This window comes from Lotus japonicus, chromosome 4, assembly GCF_012489685.1.
Source record: "Lotus japonicus ecotype B-129 chromosome 4, LjGifu_v1.2".
In the NCBI taxonomy this organism is placed as follows: Eukaryota; Viridiplantae; Streptophyta; class Magnoliopsida; order Fabales; family Fabaceae; genus Lotus; species Lotus japonicus.
This window is the reverse complement of record NC_080044.1, coordinates 5,132,058-5,155,136: the sequence shown is the minus strand read 5'-3', so window position 1 is coordinate 5,155,136 and position 23,079 is coordinate 5,132,058. Positions and strand designations below refer to the sequence as shown.

Here is a 23,079-nt window from a genome sequence, read left to right as displayed (position 1 = left end):
ATTATTAATTTTAATGATGTCTATGTAAGTTTTCATTAAAAGATATTAATAATTCAATTCAGCCTACTGTCATATCTCCTTTACGATTGCCTTTGTATGCTAACTTCACTAATAATTTAATCAGGATTAGGAGTCTATCTGATCAAGGGAGCGACCAAGAACACTCAGGAGTGGGGGAAGGACACGGGGAGCAGTGAAACGCTGAGCTGAGGAAAGTGGGGGGGGGGGGGGGTGTGCAACGCTTGGAACTGGAGAAAGGGAAAAGTTGTGTCCAAACACCATGGTTGAGTTCGGGAGGGGGTTCTGCAAAGGCACTCCAGTGCCTGAATTAGTTCAGGAGCCGGATTAGAAAATCTCTAAGTGTTGGAGTTCGAATATCTTACCTTGCCTCCTGGTAAGGGAGCCCTTTTATATCTGCCCGAGGGGCCAGGGTAGTCCCAGGTAAAGCCATGAATGGCTAGACCCTAGGCGACTCCCTGTCGTGGGATCTCTCTAGGGCTCATGTTGTACTCAGAGATCTAACGACTAAGGGTTCCTAGTAACTGGGTGCTAAACCTCAAGCCTCGTTCCTAACCATCTGCACATGGAGTCTAGGGTCAGCGATAGGATGGATGAGGTGATTTGGATCTTATTCTAGCTGGCGTTAGTCGAGTATGACGTGCTCGGTTTGTGGAGTGATCTTTCTGGGCCATTGGCATTAGTCTAGTCTGACGCGCTTGGTTTGTGGATTGATCGTCCCGGATCGAGTCTAACGCGCTCAGTCGATAGTCTGGTCGGGTGAAGGGGGTGATCGGTTTTTCCGACTCCAAGAACAGTAGTCCCCAACTCTGTTCCACAAAGATTGTGGGGCTTGAGGTACAGTAGCAGTTGGTCTTCCCGCCTCCCAGAACACAATCCATGACTATAATTGTCCTCGAATGATAGCTCAAGTGTTAAAAGCTGAGGACATATGGGTTGGGGGGGAGGAAAGAATAATCAAAGACTCCACTCAAAGATCGAAGAAAAATCAGGACTGGTGTCAGAACCGACAATCAAAGAATAAAGATCATGTGAATATTGTTGCAATACATAGACTCCACTCTCAACCACCTTAAATATTTAAACTACACATTCTCACAATACTCAAAAGAAAGATCGAGCATAAGAAAAAAAGAAATAAAAAATATAAGCTTAGAGTATTTCTCAGTATTGATACTTGTGTGTTGATACAAAGAGCTTAAGGATCTTTATATATTGCCTTGGACTACTTTACCTTCACCACTCTAGGCAATGTGGGTTTCTCCAATATGCTTTCCTTAACCTCTTCCTTTCTTTACCAACATTAGCAATGTGAGACTTACATTGCATCAACACCAACAATCTCACCTTGATTGTAAGGGTTTTCAATCTTCATTGTCTACTTCGATAATCATAATTTTCATTGCTTACACAGGCCAAAAAAATTATAATACTCTAATCCACTATAAAGAATGAGAATTGTTATTCAGGCCTCTCCCACATCTATTACAACCCCCCCTTAAAGTGAAAAATACTAAAATGCCCTTAATGAAAAAAATTATAAAAATTCCCCACCTCATCCACACATTCTCTCTCCTCTCTCATCTTTCCTCTTACCTCCACCACCACCACCACCACCACCGTCACCACCACCACCTCAACAACAACCTCTATCTTCTCCCCCCTCTCTCTCTCTCTCTCCTTTTTTCTGTTGTTACAGTTCAATTTTAGAATTGTTTTTTTTTCTGCAACCTATCGCACTTTGAAAGTGCGACCGGATCGCACTTTCAAAGTGAGACAAAAATGAGACAGGTGTCTCACTTTGAAAGTGCGTTAGGTGTGATAGGGGTCGCACTTTCAAAGTGCATTCGACAAGGATATTTTTGGGTTTCTGGAATTATTTTGGGTACAAATAGATGTGGGAGGGGGTCTGAATAACAATTCCCATAAAGAATACACTTCATTCGAACTAACTCATCCAAAAAAATTCACTTCACCTGGAACTAAACCATCCAAAGAAATTCTAAATGTTGAAACCATGCTGAATAGTTATGGTTCAACTTCCATGTTGGCTTTCTCCGGAAGTTCATCAGCCATTGACATAACCTTGCACCTTGCATCAACGCCAACTAATTCTCGTGCGCCGTCACAATATGCCTAGCTAACATACATGTCAACCAATGCTCGTGTGATTTCACCACACACCTTGCTTCTATGTCGGCCAATGTTCGTGTGCCACCTGAACAAAATTTATTTACATGTCTAAAATGCCCTGTGCAACCTTTATTGCATAAGTTCATTCATGACTTGTCGCAAGTCAAAATTTCAACTGTAAATTGAACACCGTATATTGGATAGGTTCCCAAACAGACACACTTAAATATTAAATCTTTTCTAACTAGAACATATTTAAATAACACCTTCACAATATCACATTTCTTCAACAAATTCACATCTCAGGCGTTGCGTGTTCGTAAAATCAAATCAAATAATAAAAAACCAACCTAATTTACACAATTATTGTGAATGACTAAATAAGTATTGTTGTTTAAAGGTAATAATTAGCAATTATTAGCATTCATTTATTTTCTTGTATATATTGTAGTATCTCGATCCTGCATTTATATGATTCTATATATTGATACACCAATTTTAAAGATGAATAAACAAAATTTTTCGAACCATTGTACAGGTCCCCAAATGTTAACTCAAGTGGTAAAAATTAGGAAATACAAGAGTTTGTGATGGTAAAATGTGAAGGGTTCAGGGTTCGAACCCTAAAAAGAACCAACTTACTAACAACTAACATTTACCTTAAAAAATAAACGAACCATTGTACAGTTAAATGTTTGTGTAAAGATGTCTACAAAGTGTAAATTACTATGACGCCATCAAATCAAATTTTAAATGTGTAAAAAAGATTTCTTTTATTTAATTTAATGGGGTTGTCTAAAATTTGTTAATGTGTCAAATCTTATTTTATTTTATTTTTGATTGCTCACATCTTTTTTTTTTGAAATGGATTGCTCACATCTTTGCTACTTACTATTTATATACATATATACATTACTAATGTGGTGACCCATGGTCTTTTTTGGTCTACATATGACCGCTTTGTTGTATGTTTTCCGGATTTGACCAGTTAGGTGCATTATTTTCTATTAAGACAAAGTTTAGTGTGGTGCATTGTGATTTCTTTTAACTGATTCTGTTTTTATTGTTTTATTAGTTAACAGATTATTAGTTTTAATGATGTGTTTATGCTTTCCTTAAAAAAATAAGTTTATAATTCGATTCAGCCTACTGTCATATCTCCTTTACGATCCCCTTTGTCAGCCAATTTCAATAAAAAAATATAAATTAAACCCAGTAGCAACGTGCAGAGTGATATGTACCAAAAAAAACGTGCAGAGTAATATAAAAGTCCTCATAGGATAGCTATAAAAGTCCTCATAGGATAGTTCAAGTGGTAGGAGCTCAGGGATGTATGAGTTGGGTAGGAGAGGTATAGGAATCGATTCCTGGTGAGTGCAATTTATCATTCCGATATACCAAGAGAAATATAAAAAATATATCTTATAATATCTTTTTCAAATTTCAAAATTTTTCTTAAATTAATCAGGATTAAGACTCTCCCTATTCTTTGCAAACAAAAATGACTCTCCCTATTACTATAAAGGTAAGTAAATATTTTATGATTTAAATTAAGTCAATCATTCACAATATAAATTTTTCGCTTAAATATGTTGGAGACCCCTATAAAATAGGGGTCCTTTGGTTTAAGCCCCTACAAAAAATATTCTTGGGAATAAGCCCCTAATGAGAAAATAATATATAGTGATAAGCCCCTGCCGTCAACTTCCGTTAAAAAATATATGAGTCAGCAAACGGAGCTAACGTGGACCTTTGCCACCTCATCAAGTGGGCCCACAAGCTGCTGACGTGGAAATGAGAAGAGAAATATGAAAATGTCAAATGTGGGATTTGAACCCAAGACCTAGAGCATAATGGGCAACATCCTTCCCACTAAGCTACAAGCTACATCATTAGTACAAGTGCAAAGTTTAATATATATCTTATTTAAACTGAAGCTGCTAATATTTAAACCAAAAATTTAAAAATGTCCTAAGCATGATTTGAACCTAAAACATAGAGGTTCATGGGGGAGGCTCTAACCACTAAGTCAATGCCTAATTTATGCATGTATTTTTAGCGCAAAACTAAATATATATTTAAAAACAAACTGATAATGCTAAATAAATTTGATGTGGTAGTTCTAAAAATTACATTTTTAGGCTCTTATACGCTCTTATATAATGTATCAATTTGAAACAAAATAAAATATTAAATGTAAATAGAAAAACATATTTACAAAACTTTAAAACGTAAAAAAGTTAAATCTTGCAAATTTATTAGAGTTCATATATTAACTTTTTTAAAGTACTAATGAGTATATATAATGAAAGAACAAAATAATAGTTTTTTATGATTTAAGTGGGGTTGAATTCTTGTTCCTTTTATATATATATATATATATATATTGTTGTGCGCATGAATAACAAAATGAGCCAGTGGCTCAATTGTAAGGACTTTGAGTATGATCCTCCATGTATGGTGTTCGAATCTTGATTAAGGTGTTTTTAAAAAAAATTGTCAGTTTAAATGATATATATATTAAATTTTGCACTTGTATTAATGATGCAGCTTGTAGCCTAGTGGGAAGGATGTTGCCCATTATGCTCTAGGTCTTGGGTTCAAATTCCACATTTGACATTTTCATATTTCTCTTCTCATTTCCACGTCAGTAGCTTGTGGGCCCACTTGATGAGGTGGCAAAGGTCCACGTTAGCTCCGTTTGCTGACTCATATATTTTTTAACGGAAGTTGACGGCAGGGGCTTATCACTATATATTATTTTCTCATTAGGGGCTTATTCCCAAGAATATTTTTTGTAGGGGCTTAAACCAAAGGACCCCTATTTTATAGGGGTCTCCAACATATTTAAGCGAAAAATTTATATTGTGAATGATTGACTTAATTTAAATCATAAAATATTTACTTACCTTTATAGTAATAGGGAGAGTCATTTTTGTTTGCAAAGAATAGGGAGAGTCTTAATCCTGATTAATTTAAGAAAAATTTTGAAATTTGAAAAAGATATTATAAGATATATTTTTTATATTTCTCTTGGTATATCGGAATGATAAATTGCACTCACCAGGAATCGATTCCTATACCTCTCCTACCCAACTCATACATCCCTCAGCTCCTACCACTTGAACTATCCTATGAGGACTTTTATAGCTATCCTATGAGGACTTTTATATTACTCTGCACGTTTTTTTGGTACATATCACTCTGCACGTTGCTACTGGGTTTAATTTATATTTTTTTATTGAAATTGGCTGACAAAGGGGATCGTAAAGGAGATATGACAGTAGGCTGAATCGAATTATAAACTTGTTTTTTTAATGAAAGCATAAACACATCATTAAAACTAATAATCTGTTAACTAATAAAACAATAAAAACAGAATCAGTTAAAAGAAATCACAATGCACCACACTAAACTTTGTCTTAATAGAAAATAATGCACCTAACTGGTCAAATCCGGAAAACATACAACAAAGCGGTCATATGTAGACCAAAAAAGACCATGGGTCACCACATTAGTAATGTATATATGTATATAAATAGTAAGTAGCAAAGATGTTAGCAATCCATTTCAAAAAAAAAAGATGTGAGCAATCAAAAATAAAATAAAATAAGATTTGACACATTAACAAATTTTAGACAACCCCATTAAATTAAATAAAAGAAATCTTTTTTACACATTTAAAATTTGATTTGATGGCGTCATAGTAATTTACACTTTGTAGACATCTTTACACAAACATTTAACTGTACAATGGTTCGTTTATTTTTTAAGGTAAATGTTAGTTGTTAGTAAGTTGGTTCTTTTTAGGGTTCGAACCCTGAACCCTTCACATTTTACCATCACAAACTCTTGTATTTCCTAATTTTTACCACTTGAGTTAACATTTGGGGACCTGTACAATGGTTCGAAAAATTTTGTTTATTCATCTTTAAAATTGGTGTATCAATATATAGAATCATATAAATGCAGGATCGAGATACTACAATATATACAAGAAAATAAATGAATGCTAATAATTGCTAATTATTACCTTTAAACAACAATACTTATTTAGTCATTCACAATAATTGTGTAAATTAGGTTGGTTTTTTATTATTTGATTTGATTTTACGAACACGCAACGCCTGAGATGTGAATTTGTTGAAGAAATGTGATATTGTGAAGGTGTTATTTAAATATGTTCTAGTTAGAAAAGATTTAATATTTAAGTGTGTCTGTTTGGGAACCTATCCAATATACGGTGTTCAATTTACAGTTGAAATTTTGACTTGCGACAAGTCATGAATGAACTTATGCAATAAAGGTTGCACAGGGCATTTTAGACATGTAAATAAATTTTGTTCAGGTGGCACACGAACATTGGCCGACATAGAAGCAAGGTGTGTGGTGAAATCACACGAGCATTGGTTGACATGTATGTTAGCTAGGCATATTGTGACGGCGCACGAGAATTAGTTGGCGTTGATGCAAGGTGCAAGGTTATGTCAATGGCTGATGAACTTCCGGAGAAAGCCAACATGGAAGTTGAACCATAACTATTCAGCATGGTTTCGACATTTAGAATTTCTTTGGATGGTTTAGTTCCAGGTGAAGTGAATTTTTTTGGATGAGTTAGTTCGAATGAAGTGTATTCTTTATGGGAATTGTTATTCAGACCCCCTCCCACATCTATTTGTACCCAAAATAATTCCAGAAACCCAAAAATATCCTTGTCGAATGCACTTTGAAAGTGCGACCCCTATCACACCTAACGCACTTTCAAAGTGAGACACCTGTCTCACTTTTGTCTCACTTTGAAAGTGCGATCCGGTCGCACTTTCAAAGTGCGATAGGTTGCAGAAAAAAAAACAATTCTAAAATTGAACTGTAACAATAGAAAAAAGGAGAGAGAGAGAGAGAGAGGGAGGGAGAAGATGGAGGTTGTTGTTGAGGTGGTGGTGGTGACGGTGGTGGTGGTGGTGGTGGTGGAGGTAAGAGGAAAGATGAGAGAGGAGAGAGAATGTGTGGATGAGGTGGGGAATTTTTATAATTTTTTTCATTAAGGGCATTTTAGTATTTTGCACTTTAAGGGGGGGTTGTAATAGATGTGGGAGAGGCCTGAATAACAATTCTCATTCTTTATAGTGGATTAGAGTATTATAATTTTTTTGGCCTGTGTAAGCAATGAAAATTATGATTATCGAAGTAGACAATGAAGATTGAAAACCCTTACAATCAAGGTGAGATTGTTGGTGTTGATGCAATGTAAGTCTCACATTGCTAATGTTGGTAAAGAAAGGAAGAGGTTAAGGAAAGCATATTGGAGAAACCCACATTGCCTAGAGTGGTGAAGGTAAAGTAGTCCAAGGCAATATATAAAGATCCTTAAGCTCTTTGTATCAACACACAAGTATCAATACTGAGAAATACTCTAAGCTTATATTTTTTATTTCTTTTTTTCTTATGCTCGATCTTTCTTTTGAGTATTGTGAGAATGTGTAGTTTAAATATTTAAGGTGGTTGAGAGTGGAGTCTATGTATTGCAACAATATTCACATGATCTTTATTCTTTGATTGTCGGTTCTGACACCAGTCCTGATTTTTCTTCGATCTTTGAGTGGAGTCTTTGATTATTCTTTCCTCCCCCCCAACCCATATGTCCTCAGCTTTTAACACTTGAGCTATCATTCGAGGACAATTATAGTCATGGATTGTGTTCTGGGAGGCGGGAAGACCAACTGCTACTGTACCTCAAGCCCCACAATCTTTGTGGAACAGAGTTGGGGACTACTGTTCTTGGAGTCGGAAAAACCGATCACCCCCTTCACCCGACCAGACTATCGACTGAGCGCGTTAGACTCGATCCGGGACGATCAATCCACAAACCAAGCGCGTCAGACTAGACTAATGCCAATGGCCCAGAAAGATCACTCCACAAACCGAGCACGTCATACTCGACTAACGCCAGCTAGAATAAGATCCAAATCACCTCATCCATCCTATCGCTGACCCTAGACTCCATGTGCAGATGGTTAGGAACGAGGCTTGAGGTTTAGCACCCAGTTACTAGGAACCCCTAGTCGTTAGATCTCTGAGTACAACATGAGCCCTAGAGAGATCCCACGACAGGGAGTCGCCTAGGGTCTAGCCATTCATGGCTTTACCTGGGACTACCCTGGCCCCTCGGGCAGATATAAAAGGGCTCCCTTACCAGGAGGCAAGGTAAGATATTCGAACTCCAACACTTAGAGATTTTCTAATCCGGCTCCTGAACTAATTCAGGCACTGGAGTGCCTTTGCAGAACCCCCTCCCGAACTCAACCATGGTGTTTGGACACAACTTTTCCCTTTCTCCAGTTCCAAGCGTTGCACACCCCCCCCCCCACTTTCCTCAGCTCAGCGTTTCACTGCTCCCCGTGTCCTTCCCCCACTCCTGAGTGTTCTTGGTCGCTCCCTTGATCAGATAGACTCCTAATCCTGATTAAATTATTAGTGAAGTTAGCATACAAAGGCAATCGTAAAGGAGATATGACAGTAGGCTGAATTGAATTATTAATATCTTTTAATGAAAACTTACATAGACATATCATTAAAATTAATAATCTGTTAACTATAGAAAAATAAGAACAGAATCAATCAGCGAAAGAGACAAAGGCATGCAATCGTGGCATATCTTCAGCGAGCCAGAGACTCACATGCATTATGCATATCACACTGAATTAATGCACCGAACTGGGTCAGATCCGGAACATGCAACAAAGCTGGACTGTGTTGACCAAAATAGACTGTGGGTCACCACATTAATTAGTAATGTCGATGTGTATATTAGTACTGTAGTAAAGATGTGAGCAATCAGAAATAAAATAAAATAGACAAACATGTGACAAATTAACAAATAGAATAAAATAAATGAAATCTCAATCTTTTATACACATTTAAAATTTGATTTGATGGTGTGTCATAGTCCTTTACACTTTCTATGTAGACGTGTATCTGTACACAAACATCTAACTGCACAATGGTCCGTAAAAGTGTTTGTTTATTCACCTCAAATTGGGTGTATCAATATAGAATCATATAAAACTTGATTTGATCTGATTTTGCTGATTCATAACTAATAATATTAGTTTTAAACAACAATCCTCAGGTTGGTCATGCTTGATTTGATTTGATTTGATTCCGCTAACAACCCCTCAAGTTAAGCGTGGAATTAATAACAACGCAAAGCTTAGACCATATACAATGGTTAAACAAAAATTGTTTAACCCTTTTCTACCCCACTTTTTTTCTTCCCAACACTCCACATCATCTTTTCTCTCCAATTCAACAAACTTTCAACAATTACCCACTCCAATAGTTTTGTTTAACTCTCAACACCCTACCCCACCACTCACCACTCACCCTACCCCACCACTTTTTTATTTCACATTTTTATTTAATTTTATATTTTTGTTTTTATAATTACATAAAATTACAATTATCGATTTAAATTAAATTAAAACAATAAACACTTAACAATTTGTTTTTTTTAAATATAGACTTTTTTTAAAAAAATATAGACTATAATTTTTTTTTCTTAACTTAAAATGCAAGACAACAAACTAAGCATACAAGAATTTATTTTATTTTCTTAAAATAAAATGCAAGATAACAAACTAAAAGCACACAATATCTTAAAATGCAAGACAAGGGAAAACTAAGCACACAACACACAAATAACGTAAATAGTACGATACAAATCATTTTCAATCCTGAGACATTCCAAACTTTGCCCAGATGTGCTTCACTAGATCTGCTTGCAGTTCATGATGAACATTTGAATCACGCAACTCGGATCTAGCACGCACATGATTTGCAAAAGCGGGCAAAACCTCGGTCGAGTATGGTTGTTGTGTACTAGATCCACCTTCCCCAGATTGCTCAAAATCGGTCCAACGTTGAGCATATGAATCTCGTTCATCCTCGACAATCATATTATGTAATATGATGCATGACCTCATAATGATACTCAAGTCATCTATGTCCCACAAGCGAGCTGGTTCACGGATGATTTTAAAACGAGCTTGAAGAACTCCAAATGCACGTTCGATGTCCTTCCGACATCCCTCCTGAACTTTTGCAAATAACTTATCGGGTTCACTTTGAGGAAGTCTAATCGTTTTGACGAAAGTTGGATAAGAAGGATAGATACCATCGGCTAGATAGTATGCCATATTATAGGGACGACCATTCACAAAGAAATTCACAGCTGGAGCCTTTCCCTGTTCCACGTCATCAAACACTGGTGACCGATCTAGAACGTTTATGTCGTTCAACGTTCCAGGACATCCAAAAAAGGCATGCCAGATCCATAGGTCATAAGTTGCAACTGCTTCAAGAATAACTGTTGTGGTTCCCTTATCCCCTCTAGTAAATTGACCTTCCCATGCTTTAGGACAATTTTTCCACTCCCAGTGCATGCAGTCAATACTCCCGATCATGCCACGTTATGCAGCTTGTGGGCCCACTTGATGAGGTGTTAAAGGTCCACGTCAGCTCCGTTTGCTGACTCATATATTTTTTAACGGAAGTTGACGGCAGGGGCTTATCACTATATATTATTTTCTCATTAGGGGCTTATTCCCAAGAAAAAAATTTGTAGGGGCTTAAACCAAATGACCCCTATTTTATAGGGGCCCCAACATATTTAAGCCTAAATTTTTTTTTACATTACTTCTCTTTACATATTATTAAAAAGCTTTTACAAGACTTATCATCTCTTAGATGTGAAATTGATATAGTCAAAGGTGGTTCACACTATTAGAAATAAAAAGTGCTAGTGTTTTTTTATAGGAAAATGTTAGTTTTTAGTAATGTTAGTAAATTAGTCTTCCTCATGATTCGAACTTTGGATCATCATCATTCATCCTACTCAACCCTTATGTCGGGACCAAGAAAATACTCACTTTTACACACTTTTTTTAATTAATTTAAATTCAAGTGAATCCCATAATAGCAGACCCAATTTTTATTGGTTTCCACATGAATTTTAGCAAATTAATAAAATTGTGTCACATCAATAAAAATTACATATAAATATAAAAATATTGATGGTTTTTAATTTACTCTTCTTTGAGAGAGAAGAGTGGATTGGCATATATACTACATTAGTTGCTAAGCAAGTAGCAGGAGGTCTAACTTAAAAACCACGAAATGAAATGAGATGTATGTGGAAAAGGGTTTTTGGGTTATACCCACGGTTTTAAACCCATTATTGACAGTTTTCTGCCGTTGGTATATATGACAAATTTATTGTAGTGTTAATGTCCCTCCGAAACTTTAACATGGATAATCCACTCGGGATTAAGATTCTCTGTTTATAAATGTGTCTCATTTCCCGTCCAAATAGATACTCCCTCCGTTCCTAAATAATTGACACTATTTCTAGCAAAATTTTGTTCTTAATTATCTGCCACTTTACAAAGTTCAAGAGAGCATTAATTATACTTTACCAATTGTACCCTTCATTTATTGGTGGTAGAAAAGTTGAAAAATTAGAATTAATATGAGAGATAAAGGGTATAGTAGGAAGTTAGATTATAATTTTAATAAAATAAGAATATTAATTGTTATTTCTTAATACTTGTGCAACAACCTTAAAGTGTCAGTTATTTAGGAACGGAGGGAGTAAAATTGTACCCCGTCAAATAATAATTACATAGATTTATATCTTACATAGATAGTTTTTATTGACGTACTGACTTAATTTTTTAGGATTTAATTTTTTTTTAATCCATTTTCAAAGATTTTTAAAACATTTACAAAACAAGATTCCAAGCAACATCAATGATTCAGTGTGGTGCATTTATTCTCGAAAAATGAGTTGTGATTTATTTTGGTCAAAATAGTCCCGCTTTGTTGTATGTTACGGATCTGACCCAGTTCGATGCATTATTTCTGGTAAGACAAAGTTTAATTTAGTTGATCAGTGTGGTGCATGTGAGACCTTGGTTCGCTAAAGATTATACCATGCTTGCCCTTGTCTCTTTAACTGATTCTTTTCTTATTTTTCAATAGTTAACAGATGATCTTATTCTTAATGACGTGGCTATGTTTTCAATAGAAAAAAACAAGTTCAGCCTACTGCCATATCTCAATTACGATTCCCTTTGGTATGCCATGCAAATGATGCAATATACAAAGTGATCACCCAATAGCAACTTGACTAATCTGCTAATAATTTAATTTTTATTGCTAACATTACGATGTATATAAATTAATGTGATCAATCATCCTAACTTCAAACCGCAAGTATCAATGGCCCAAGCTAGTTCCACATTGCTTAATTCATCCTTCATTAATTCAGTTTCTAGTTTTGCCAATAATCCTCAGAAGCCACGAGCATGGGCGTATCTAAAGAAAAGTTGGCAGGGAATTACTGTTTCCCCTATTCGATGCATGGCAACTACTTCAGATGCTAATTCTCAAAGAAAATCAGCTCATTATGAACCTAATCTCTGGGATTATGATTTCTTGCAGTCCTTGAAACATGACTATGCGGTGATTAATTTAATCATCTTACATTGTGTTATAAATATATGTATATAGTGATTTTTAATTCCTTATGCATGTATACTCACACGTGATATCTGCTATTTGTATATATAATAATCTTTATATTTATTTATAGGATGTAAGATATGGGGAAAGGGCAAGGAAGCTGAGAGAGGAAGTGAGGAGAATGATTAAGGATGAAAAAACAGAGATATGGACCACATTAGAGCTTGTCGATGATGTGAGACGCTTGGGCCTCGGTTACCATTTTGAGAAGGAGATAAGAGAAGCACTTGATAGGTTTCTACATTTCAAAAGAGAGCATAGTGGTACAATTAATCACACAAGTCTACATGAGACGGCTTTAAGCTTTAGGCTTCTCAGGGAGTATGGCTACCATGCCTCCGCAGGTATTTACACACATATATATATATAAATAATATATATATAACATTATCCTAGAAATTGGATTACTCGTCTGGATACGGATTAAAAAATATTTATTGAAGCTTATATAATACATATATATTTTAGTAAAGAAATTCAATTAGATTATTTTTTTTACAAGAGGTGAAGACAATTAGTTCTCTTTGATCATGGCTTCCAAACGTTTTGGAAAAAACTTTGACATAAAACAAATATGTATATAACTATTAACTATTTTTGCCACTATGTTATCCAACTTCAATATGTTAATTGTGTTGCAATATTGCTTACTTTATCAATTGTATCTTCATCTAATTAACCTCACCGGTCTATAGCTATATATTTACTAGTTTACTTTTTTTTATCTTTTCATTTATATATCTCAAGAAAATGATAAAATTAAACACAATGTACAATGATTTACAATTTATAAGTACTCTAGAGTCCATTTGATTTTTATGACTTTTCGTTGACAACCCCACACATATAATAATGATATATTAAAAAATTATCAAGCTCATCATGCTCAAGAAGTATTGAATTGACTTTTTTAATTCATCTATGTCTTTGCAATCGTGTAGATATTTTTATGAGCTTCATGAACCTTGATGGTAATTTTGAGGCGAACCTAATTGGTAAGGATGTAAAAGGAATGTTGAGTCTCTATGAGGCATCATTTCTCTCTTATGAAGGAGAACAAATATTAGATGAGGCAAAGACCTTCACTATTTTGCACCTCAAGAGCGCCATGAGTGATGATAGTAGCAATTATCTCTTAGAACAAGTGAATCATGCTTTGGAGCTTCCACTACATCGTAGAGTCCAAAGGCTTGAAGCGCGGTGGTATATTGATTCATATGCAAAAAGAAAAAATGCAAATAAGGTTTTGCTTGAAGCAGCCAAACTGGATTTTAACATTGTCCAATCAACATTGCTAAAGGATCTCCAAGAAATGTCAAGGTAAGCTTAGCTAGGAAATATACATATCAGAAATTATGTGTGGATATACGCATTTCACTAATTAACCATCGACATACAGTTTTATGCGATTTTTAACCACAACTAATGTTTAGAGCGATTGAAAACCAGTACTGAAGTGTATGTCTGTTATATGTCTAGTTAAGAACTTACTTATCATTACTCTTACTTTTTATTAATTAAATTAAGAAGTGGTTGTTTTAGACTTCAAGTTGGGACACAATTAAAAAGTATATATCATTACTATATATGATTTCATCATCAATACTTTCCTAATTTGTAACAACTTGGTTTCAATTTCATTGTTACTTGTTAATGAAGGTGGTGGAAGGGAATGGGACTAGCCCCAAAGTTAAGCTTCACTCGCGACAGGTTAATGGAGTGCTTCTTTTGGACGGTTGGAATGACTTTTGAGACTCAGTATAGTGATATCCGCAAAGGTTTAACCAAAGTAACTTCACTAATAACTACAATTGATGACATTTATGATGTGTATGGCACTTTGGATGAATTAGAACTCTTCACAGCAGCCGTAGAAAGGTAATTTCCTTGTTCTTTACATGCTTGAAATACAATGTTAGCAAAATCTATAGCATGTTAATCTCTGATGAACTTTTATTCCAATTTTTGTTAAATGATGTGACTTACAAGATATCTATGTTATTTTTTTGTTTTTCTATTTATGGTAGAATCTTACGATTCAATTTACGATTGTACGATTTTGAACACCCTCTCCGATTCTACACAGAATCTAGCTTTTCACAACATTGTTAATACATATAGAGACTTAGGGTCGGCCCAACACTAAATGAGGCCTAAAGCCAACTTTAAAGTGAGGTCTTTGATTTTTTTGTGGCCTCTTTTACTTAGTAAAAAAATATTTTGAGGCATTTTTTCCTTAATAATTTTTTTTTGAGAGGCCTAAAGCTCCTGCTTGGGTGGCTTTACCCTGGGCCGACCCTCACTCAACAATCATATTTCTGTTTGTGATTGCTTTTTCTTAAGTAATTACTTATTTTTTTTTAATAATCACTTATATATGCATATTTTTTTGGTGCTTGTGATTGCTTTTTTGAAAAAAATAAATAATTTAAAAAAAAAACTGATTATTTTTCAACCTATTTTGTGTAGCTTTTCAAATAATATCAATTATAGTTGTTATTCTTAAATAATTATTTAAAAAAGCACTTTTACAGTTTTGTATCCAAACCATTTGAAAATCACTTATCATATTTATGCACAAATATAAATAAATTTTTGCTTTAAAAAAATCACTTAAAATAAAATCAATTATTTTTTAAAAGTCAAATAACTTTTTTTAACAATGACAAACGGACTAATTATTGATTAACAAAATACTGTTCCTGAAACTGTTAATCATTATTATATTTCCAAAAATGTATTTCTTCCAGTTGGGATATTAAAGCAGTCCAAGTGTTGCCAGAGTACATGAAGATATCCTTCTTAGCCCTCTACAATGTTGTCAACGAATTGGCTTATAATGTACTAAAAGAACAAGGGCAGGATATCCTACCCTACCTCACTAACGCGGTATGCACAAATTGGGTTTAAATGATGAATGCATGTTCCAAACATGAGGTTCATTATTATCGTCATTAATTACTATAACTAGTTAGTGTTAACTCTAAACTAAGTGTTTTACTATTTGGTTTTCAATACAATTACAGTGGTCAGTTATGTTGAAAGCATTCCTACAAGAAGCTAAGTGGTGCCGGGACAAACAGTTGCCAAACTTGGATGACTACCTCAACAATGCATGGGTGTCGGTGTCAGGTGTAGTTATATTGACGCACACTTATTTCTTGCTGAATCACAACATAACAAGGGAGGCACTTGACGCCTTGGACAATTACCATGCCCTATTGCGCAGACCATCCATTATTTTTCGACTTTGTAATGATTTGGGTACTTCTACGGTAAGAGTGAGAATTGTCTTCCTATATATAAGAGTTGACTTGATATATCTCTAGTTAATGTGAGATTTCTCAATATGTGTCTCATAATTTTGTAGGCCGAGTTACTGAGGGGTGAAATAGCAAATTCGGTTATGTGCTACATGCGTGAAAGTGGTGTGAATGAAGATGATGCTACTAAACACATCCGTAATTTGCTTGATGAGACATGGAAGAAGATGAGTAAAGATCGAGTCACTCATTCACCTTTCCCAAAACCATTTGTAGACACAGCTATCAACCTTGCTAGAATTTCTGAATGCACATACCAATATGGAGATGGGCATGGAGCCCCAGATAGAAAATCAAAGAGTCGAGTCCACTCTTTGATAATTGAACCCATTGTCCTTGTGGAGACGATTGCAAATCACCATGAGTGTGAAACATTACCAATTCATGTCCTAAATTGATCAGCTTCACTTTAAGAGAATTGAGAGAAGTAAGAGATATAATAAGTGATAATATGATATAAAGAAGAGAGATTTCAAGGGATGCTAATTGATTTGGATTTCAAGTGGTTTGCTATCTGGGGGTAGTTGCTACTTGGTCATATGGTGGGCATCTTATGTATTTACTTGGGGGATCTGTTGTATTTGAAGGCGTTTAGCCTATTCCCTCCCCTGCTTTTGCAATCTTTGTGGGAGCACTCTGAATCTTGCTACCTCTTTTACTTTTCTCTATTTTTCTATATTTGTAATTGGGTTATAGCTCTTCTTGTGCTATCTTTTAATTCAATTTGGCTTATGAAAAAATATGAAGAGAGTGAGACATCAAGAAGCAAAGAAATTGTGATGAAATAAGACGGAACGGGGATGAGACTCCAATGGACCTGACCCAAACAATACAAATAAAAATGGGTGTGAATGAATCAAACTTGCAATGAATGTTGAATGCAGCAATGTGTAAAAGAAAACATAGGGCAGCTCATAGGCTGATACATTTCAAAAATGTTTTCCTCTTCAAATTTTACATTTGTAAAAATTATTTTGCCGAATCATAGTAAGGAGTCTGCTATCTTATTCTATTTTTTTCCCAAATAATGGAACACTACAAGTACAAAGAATGTGGGAACTGTTTGTACATGTTCCATGCCTTTCTTGTAATATGCTTAATAGACAGGAGGGACTCTATAATATGCTGGCACCATTGCTGGGAAGAACATTTGTCTTACTCCTTCAGCCTTGATAGTGGTGAAAAGGACACCTGATGCACCCTGGAATATCAAGAAAAAAATTGATTCAAATCAAACTCTTTTGCAGCATTAACAAATAGTTACCAACTTGTATTTGATGAGAATGTGATAGAAATTGATTGCAAGTGATGGCTGAGATATTCTATATGTTTAACCGAAATAGGACTTCAGAATCACTCACTGAAATCATCCTTGCTCCAATCCATATCCGTTTCGGAGAAGGAAATGGTATCAGAAGTCGGCCAACGCCATACATAGCCACCGCGAAGAAATGGAGAACCATGCTCAATGGACGAGGATTTAGACCAGCGAGGAGAGATGCTAGTCCCTCTGTGAAAACTCTTCCAAGGCTCAAATAATCAAGAAATGATTGTTGCAATTCCTTCATAGCAGGGTCAGGAGATACACCAAACACTTTGGGAAATGCTGTAGCTATTGTGTTTATCGTAGATGCCATAGGCTGCAAATAGAATCAGGCACTGCACTAAGTTTTCTCTTTTTGTTTCCTCTAATTTGGTTAAACATTGAGGTTACTATCAACCAATCTGTCAAACAACCAAGGAGCAATGATTGAACTCTAGACCGCTAAGTCATAGAGGCTCGAGTACCATGTCAAGCAACCAATTTTCCCAAAAACTTAAGTTGTTGGGTAAGGGTCACCTTAATGATTTTATATTATATTCTAACACAATCCTTCACCCTAAAAGTTGAAAATATCTCAAATTTAAATTTAAATATTTTTAAAAACATTTTCCCGTGCATAGTATAGTATAGGCTTAAATACTAGTTATGTTTCTATCTTACTTGCCTTGCGGAGAGTGTAGAATGATTCAAGATATTTGCAAATAGCAGAAGCATTGTGCAGATCATGCAGAGGTCTAAGTAGATTCCTTAAGAGAACAATATCAGCCAAAGCCACAGTCATTCCACTTCCGGTTAATGAGTGACGCATATTGAGTGCGTCTCCGATGAGAAGGGCACCGGGCGTGGGATGAGGTGAGGCAGGCATGCATTTAGTTGGCATGGTTCTCATGTTTCCTTTATCAACTGCTGCTACAAAAAAAGTATGCAGCTCAGGAGGAACCTGAAAGATACAATTCCAGAATTAACAAAAGAAAATATGAAATGGTACCTTTGAAATCTTGCTTAAATTTGTATATATAATTTTCCATTAATTGTAAAACTTAGGGTATGCTCGGATACCCCTTGTCCTACTTTTAGGTAAAAAGTTAGCAAAACTCAATTGGTTGATTGAGATGAATGTAATGTCATTTTAACTTAACCAATATCCAAACACACTTGTAATAAAAATGAAGGAATGGAAAAAATCTTATTGTTACCTGGGAAGCTACCACAGTTTTCATATAAAGGGCCATTTTACCATTACCAATGGAAGGTAACTTTTGGCCATGAAATTCAACAAAACAGCGAACCTCAGTGCTACTAATGGGATAAATTAAAATTGTTGAAGGATCACCAAAGATAACGTGTCCATGATTTGCATATGGAAGATTACAGTTCTCCAAGACTAGTGCAACAAAATGAGAGGACACTTCAACCTGCAAATGTTGTTTAATGATGGTTAATCTATAATATGAAAAGTCATGATTTAGCTACCATTTTAAGATCATTTATTTATTTCTCTTAGTAGATTCATGCATAGCATATTTTTTTAGATTTTGATGTCTTTAATGTAGTTGCAAAAGGAGGAATAGAAGGAGAATGTGAGGAAAAAGCCCAAACTGCATGTGAAACATTGAAAACTGGATTTCAAAAATCAACAAAGGTAGTTGCTATCAAGTTGTAGTCCTTGCATGTGGAATGAATTTGATATTCTAACAGAAAGAAAGTGAGCATGCCAAATAATTTTTCTCTAAGGTGATCAAATAATCAATTAAATTAAAAGTTGTTGAGATGATGTATCCGAAAAGAAATTGTGTTAGAATTGTTAACATTTGTAGAAACAATTACAGTAATAAAAGACCAATATCCACAAAAGAAGTACCAGAATTGAAGGCCACTGTTCAGAATCAATTGATTTTGTTACCGGTAGAGTTATCAGAGCCTCATGGTGTTTTGACGAGGACAAGGAGTGCCCTTTTGATTCAAATAACGGCCCAGATTTTAGCGCTCAAGTCTTCCTAGGATTCATGGTTTGCAGAGGATGTATAGGGGTTGTTTTTGATAGTTGGTGGTCGGTTGGCCAGTTTTTGGCTCTCTTAGGTATTGTTTTGTGAGACTAGGGTTTCTGTTTGTCTAGCTTGTTTTCTTGGGGAGCTTTTGGTTTTTTTCTTTTTGGTCCTCTGCTTTTTGTTAGGGAGGGTTGCTTTTGTTGGATTGTCCTTCTTAAGGATTTTGTATTTTGCCTTATCTATTCAATATACTTTTGTTTTCTAAAAAAATCCGTTAAGAGCCACTCCTGTTTGATCCTAATAGACAATTGTTTAATAAGCACAGTCGTGGATGTGTCACAAAGCATGGTTGTGCTCTTTGTTAGCACGACCATTTTATTTCTCGAAACTATGCAGTACGCATGGTCGTGCTCCTAGTTAGCATGACTATAGATGTCTTACAAAGCACAAATGTGCTCCTGTTTAGCACGGTCGTGGTGGGGGAGCACAAGAGCCACTCTTAAGGGAGGGGTTGCACAAAGGTTGTGCTATTGTTGGTGTCAAATGGATTTTTTACGAATACATGGGTTCTAGAAGAAAACTAGCAAAGGAGACATATTCAGTGAAATGGAGAGGCACATACCAACTATGTTGAAAAGGTCTCAAAATCCAAAATGACATTGTCAAAAGCCGAAGGGGAAAAATTGCAGAAAAGGAACTGTTGGAATTAAGGCTGAGCATCGGGCGGGTTCGGGTGAAACATAGCGGGTTCGAGCGGGTTTGAATCAGCCATATCTCCACCCATTGTCGACCGAACAAAGCATCCGATATCTCGAGCAAAGGTGCTTTGTCACCAAAGATTCCTGTTAACTGAATTTTCACACCACGTATTCTCGACAGAATCAAGAAGCAAAGATCGATTTAATCACGTCAAGGGTAGAATACGACCTTAGTATAAATTCGACTCCATGTTATCTCCACGAAGAAATTGATAACCCCACAATTTTCTCAGTTCTCCAACTCCTTTAATTATTGGACCGTCAAGGATTTTAGACTATAAGGTTGAGCTCCTCACTAGTAGGAGGGATAGTTGAGCTCCTCTACTTGGGCTAGTCGGATAAGACTTGGGTTGCAAGCCTAGAAGACCAAATCTCAGGGCCCATAATATTTTCAGGAGAGTTGACCGTTAGCTAGGCAGTTGAGCATCCTCCAATCACGTGTGTGGCTAAGGAAAGAAGTTAAGACTCCACCCTGACTAGCGCGCTGTGTCTCCAGGTCAACCAACCGCGTAGTAAGACATTCCCATAACTCGTGCAATTTTCCTATAAGCCAACTAGCAACGTAATAATGCCCCATCTAGGGTTTAGGGGTCAACCGTCTATAAAAGGGGGACCTCCATCACACCACGTATCTCATCTTCTACTTGCTAAAATAGTACTCTAAGTCTTTTGCTCATTTGTTCAGCTCTTAGGGTTTTATATCTGAATATTGGCACCCAGTAAAACATTCCGGCTTCCACTAGAGTTCTCCATCTCGGGCCTTACCACCATAGCCCAGTCGTCCGAGGCGATGAAAGGGTGTTGTCTACAATGTCGTGCATCGCAACAAGTTTGGATCTAAAGGCTATCCGTAAATCCTAAGGGAGGATGGACGGACACCATGTAAGTATAACGTAAATCTTCTTTCTGTCAAATCTATACTTTGCCTGGCAAGTAGACCTCTGTTGGCAGCAGGTTCACCGATGTCAGAAAGGTAGGTTGCTGCGATCATGACCTGTAACGAAGGAGGTTGACTGATTGATCCAAATGCACAATCGTGGCTGAAATTCATAATACTCTTGTGCGTCAGTTTAACGAAGGAAAAACGTGGAGATACTTCGTAGACAAAAACGCGCGTTAAGTCTCAACCTCGCCCAACCCCACGTCGTGCGTTAAACGTCCGACCCCACGTCGCGCGCCCACCCGATTCTGTGGCGGCCACCAAAAGAAGACAAACGCCAAAATCGATGCAAAAGAAGGAACACAACACGTAAAGGAAATAGCATAGAAAAAAAAACAGATAAAATGTGACTTGTATGTAATATGAGACAGAGGGAGTAACATTGTATAATGTTCTATATACATTATCATAGAACAGAAAAGAAGTCTAGCATCCTCACCTTAGGGGTGCAAATAGAGCGCCTCAAGTTGGAAAAACAACCATCACACACTATGGTGAGGGGAGCCTTTGCTATGAGTTCTTGTCCACACTTGGTTTTGTAGTGCACCCCTTTTATGGTTCCATTTTCTTCAACTAGAGATGTAACAGTTCCTTGTTCTAATTTCACACTGCAAAAAATTAAAATGTCCAACATAACTTGAGTTCTAACATCAAACTTCCCATAACAACTAAGATATCAAACAATTCTCTTAATAAAAATGTAAAAGCAATAAAAAAATTAAATGAGTACTTTGGTAGAGATGAAGCCTTTTTTCTCATTCTCTGTACGAAACGGCCATTGTGAAAGCTTTTCCCACAAACATCAGAATCAAATTTTTCCAAAGGATAAGATAACGAGGTAACTTTCCCATCCTTATAAAAGACATATCCAAAGATTTGCTGAGCATCAATTTCATCCAAACAATCTGCCACAATTCGAAACATCCAGAGCCAGAGTTTGATCAGAAACTCATCTATCAATTCTTCATGCTTCAATTTTCACTTAATCATTCATCTTTCAAATCATACTAAGTTTAATTTTTCATATTTTGATAGGTTTCTTGCTTACCCTCCAGACCCAACTCAATTAACTTGAGATAGCCCCCAGGTATTAGTACTTCACCAACAATCCTGTCAGGTTCATTCAAGTCCCTTTCAATCACATGCACTCGCCGACCATCCTGTAACAAAGACGGCACGAAGCATGATCACTGATTTTAGTAGATAAGCTCCAATAAGTGATATATAATTAGGCCGCATCCAAAATGGCTCTATGTCTACACAACCATTGCAGCACTATACCACCATAAAATTGGCAGGGGGCTTATAAGTGATAACCATAAAATTGAATCTAGTTAATTAACTAATGACAATAGTACTTTCGCATGACCCTTTTGCTGTCCATTGAGTCTATAAGAGTGAATCATGGAAAGGAAGAAATATAAAAACATTCGCAGATTTTTAGGCTCATTGCTAGGAAAATGGAAAGGAAAAGAAGTACATATGTAGAAGAAGTTCTTGGCAGATCTAATTTTTTTTGTTTTGCAGATTTTGATATATACAAGCAAAACTGAAGAAATTCTTGCCAGAAATCAAAAAAAAGAAAGCCTAAGCCTAATACCTTTCCAAGTGTGTAAGCAAGGGCTGCACCAGCAACTCCAGCACCAACAATGATGATGTCAGTACTTCCTTCACCATTTTGTGGGCATATTCCATTTTCTGATGTCTTTGCACTGCCATTACTCTTTAAATGTAATGAACTTGAACTTGTGGCCTTCCTCTTCTCTGTAAAACTGTACAGAACAAACACAAAGGCCAAACTACTAGCCAGTATCCCTCCCAGAATATATGAATAATCCATCTCCAAGAGAGTGGTGAAGTGAGAATGATGGTGATAAATTATGAGTCACTTACAATTAAACTTATAGGTCACGACTCACGTTCAAATTGGTGAAGGAAGTTTCCGACTGAGAGATAATGGCAATTCATTGATATTTTACCTTTGATTACTTTTCTCTCCAATTCAAGCACCTCA

The 23,079-nt window shown here is 36.0% G+C and overlaps 2 protein-coding genes across 2 annotated transcripts; one reads left to right on the top strand and one right to left on the bottom strand.

Moving 5' to 3' along the window:
- The first annotated feature begins 12,402 nt into the window (after window positions 1-12,402).
- On the top strand, window positions 12,403-16,748 carry LOC130711344 (tricyclene synthase EBOS, chloroplastic-like). Its single transcript, XM_057560918.1, has 7 exons — window positions 12,403-12,672; window positions 12,803-13,076; window positions 13,674-14,052; window positions 14,392-14,610; window positions 15,483-15,621; window positions 15,759-16,007; window positions 16,103-16,748. Exons 1-7 carry the CDS (start codon window positions 12,430-12,432, stop codon window positions 16,451-16,453), a joined length of 1,854 nt encoding a protein of 617 aa, XP_057416901.1. The 5' UTR covers window positions 12,403-12,429; the 3' UTR covers window positions 16,454-16,748.
- Window positions 16,749-16,946: 198 nt separating this feature from the next.
- On the bottom strand, window positions 16,947-22,908 carry LOC130711345 (squalene monooxygenase SE1-like). The gene is made up of 8 exons (XM_057560919.1): window positions 22,666-22,908; window positions 22,114-22,225; window positions 21,796-21,970; window positions 21,505-21,673; window positions 18,576-18,794; window positions 18,044-18,319; window positions 17,417-17,695; window positions 16,947-17,256 (listed from the first exon to the last, which is right to left on the bottom strand). The coding sequence occupies exons 1-8, from the start codon at window positions 22,903-22,905 to the stop codon at window positions 17,152-17,154; spliced, it is 1,575 nt and encodes a 524-aa protein (XP_057416902.1). The 5' UTR covers window positions 22,906-22,908; the 3' UTR covers window positions 16,947-17,151.
- Between the last annotated feature and the right edge of the window lie 171 nt (window positions 22,909-23,079).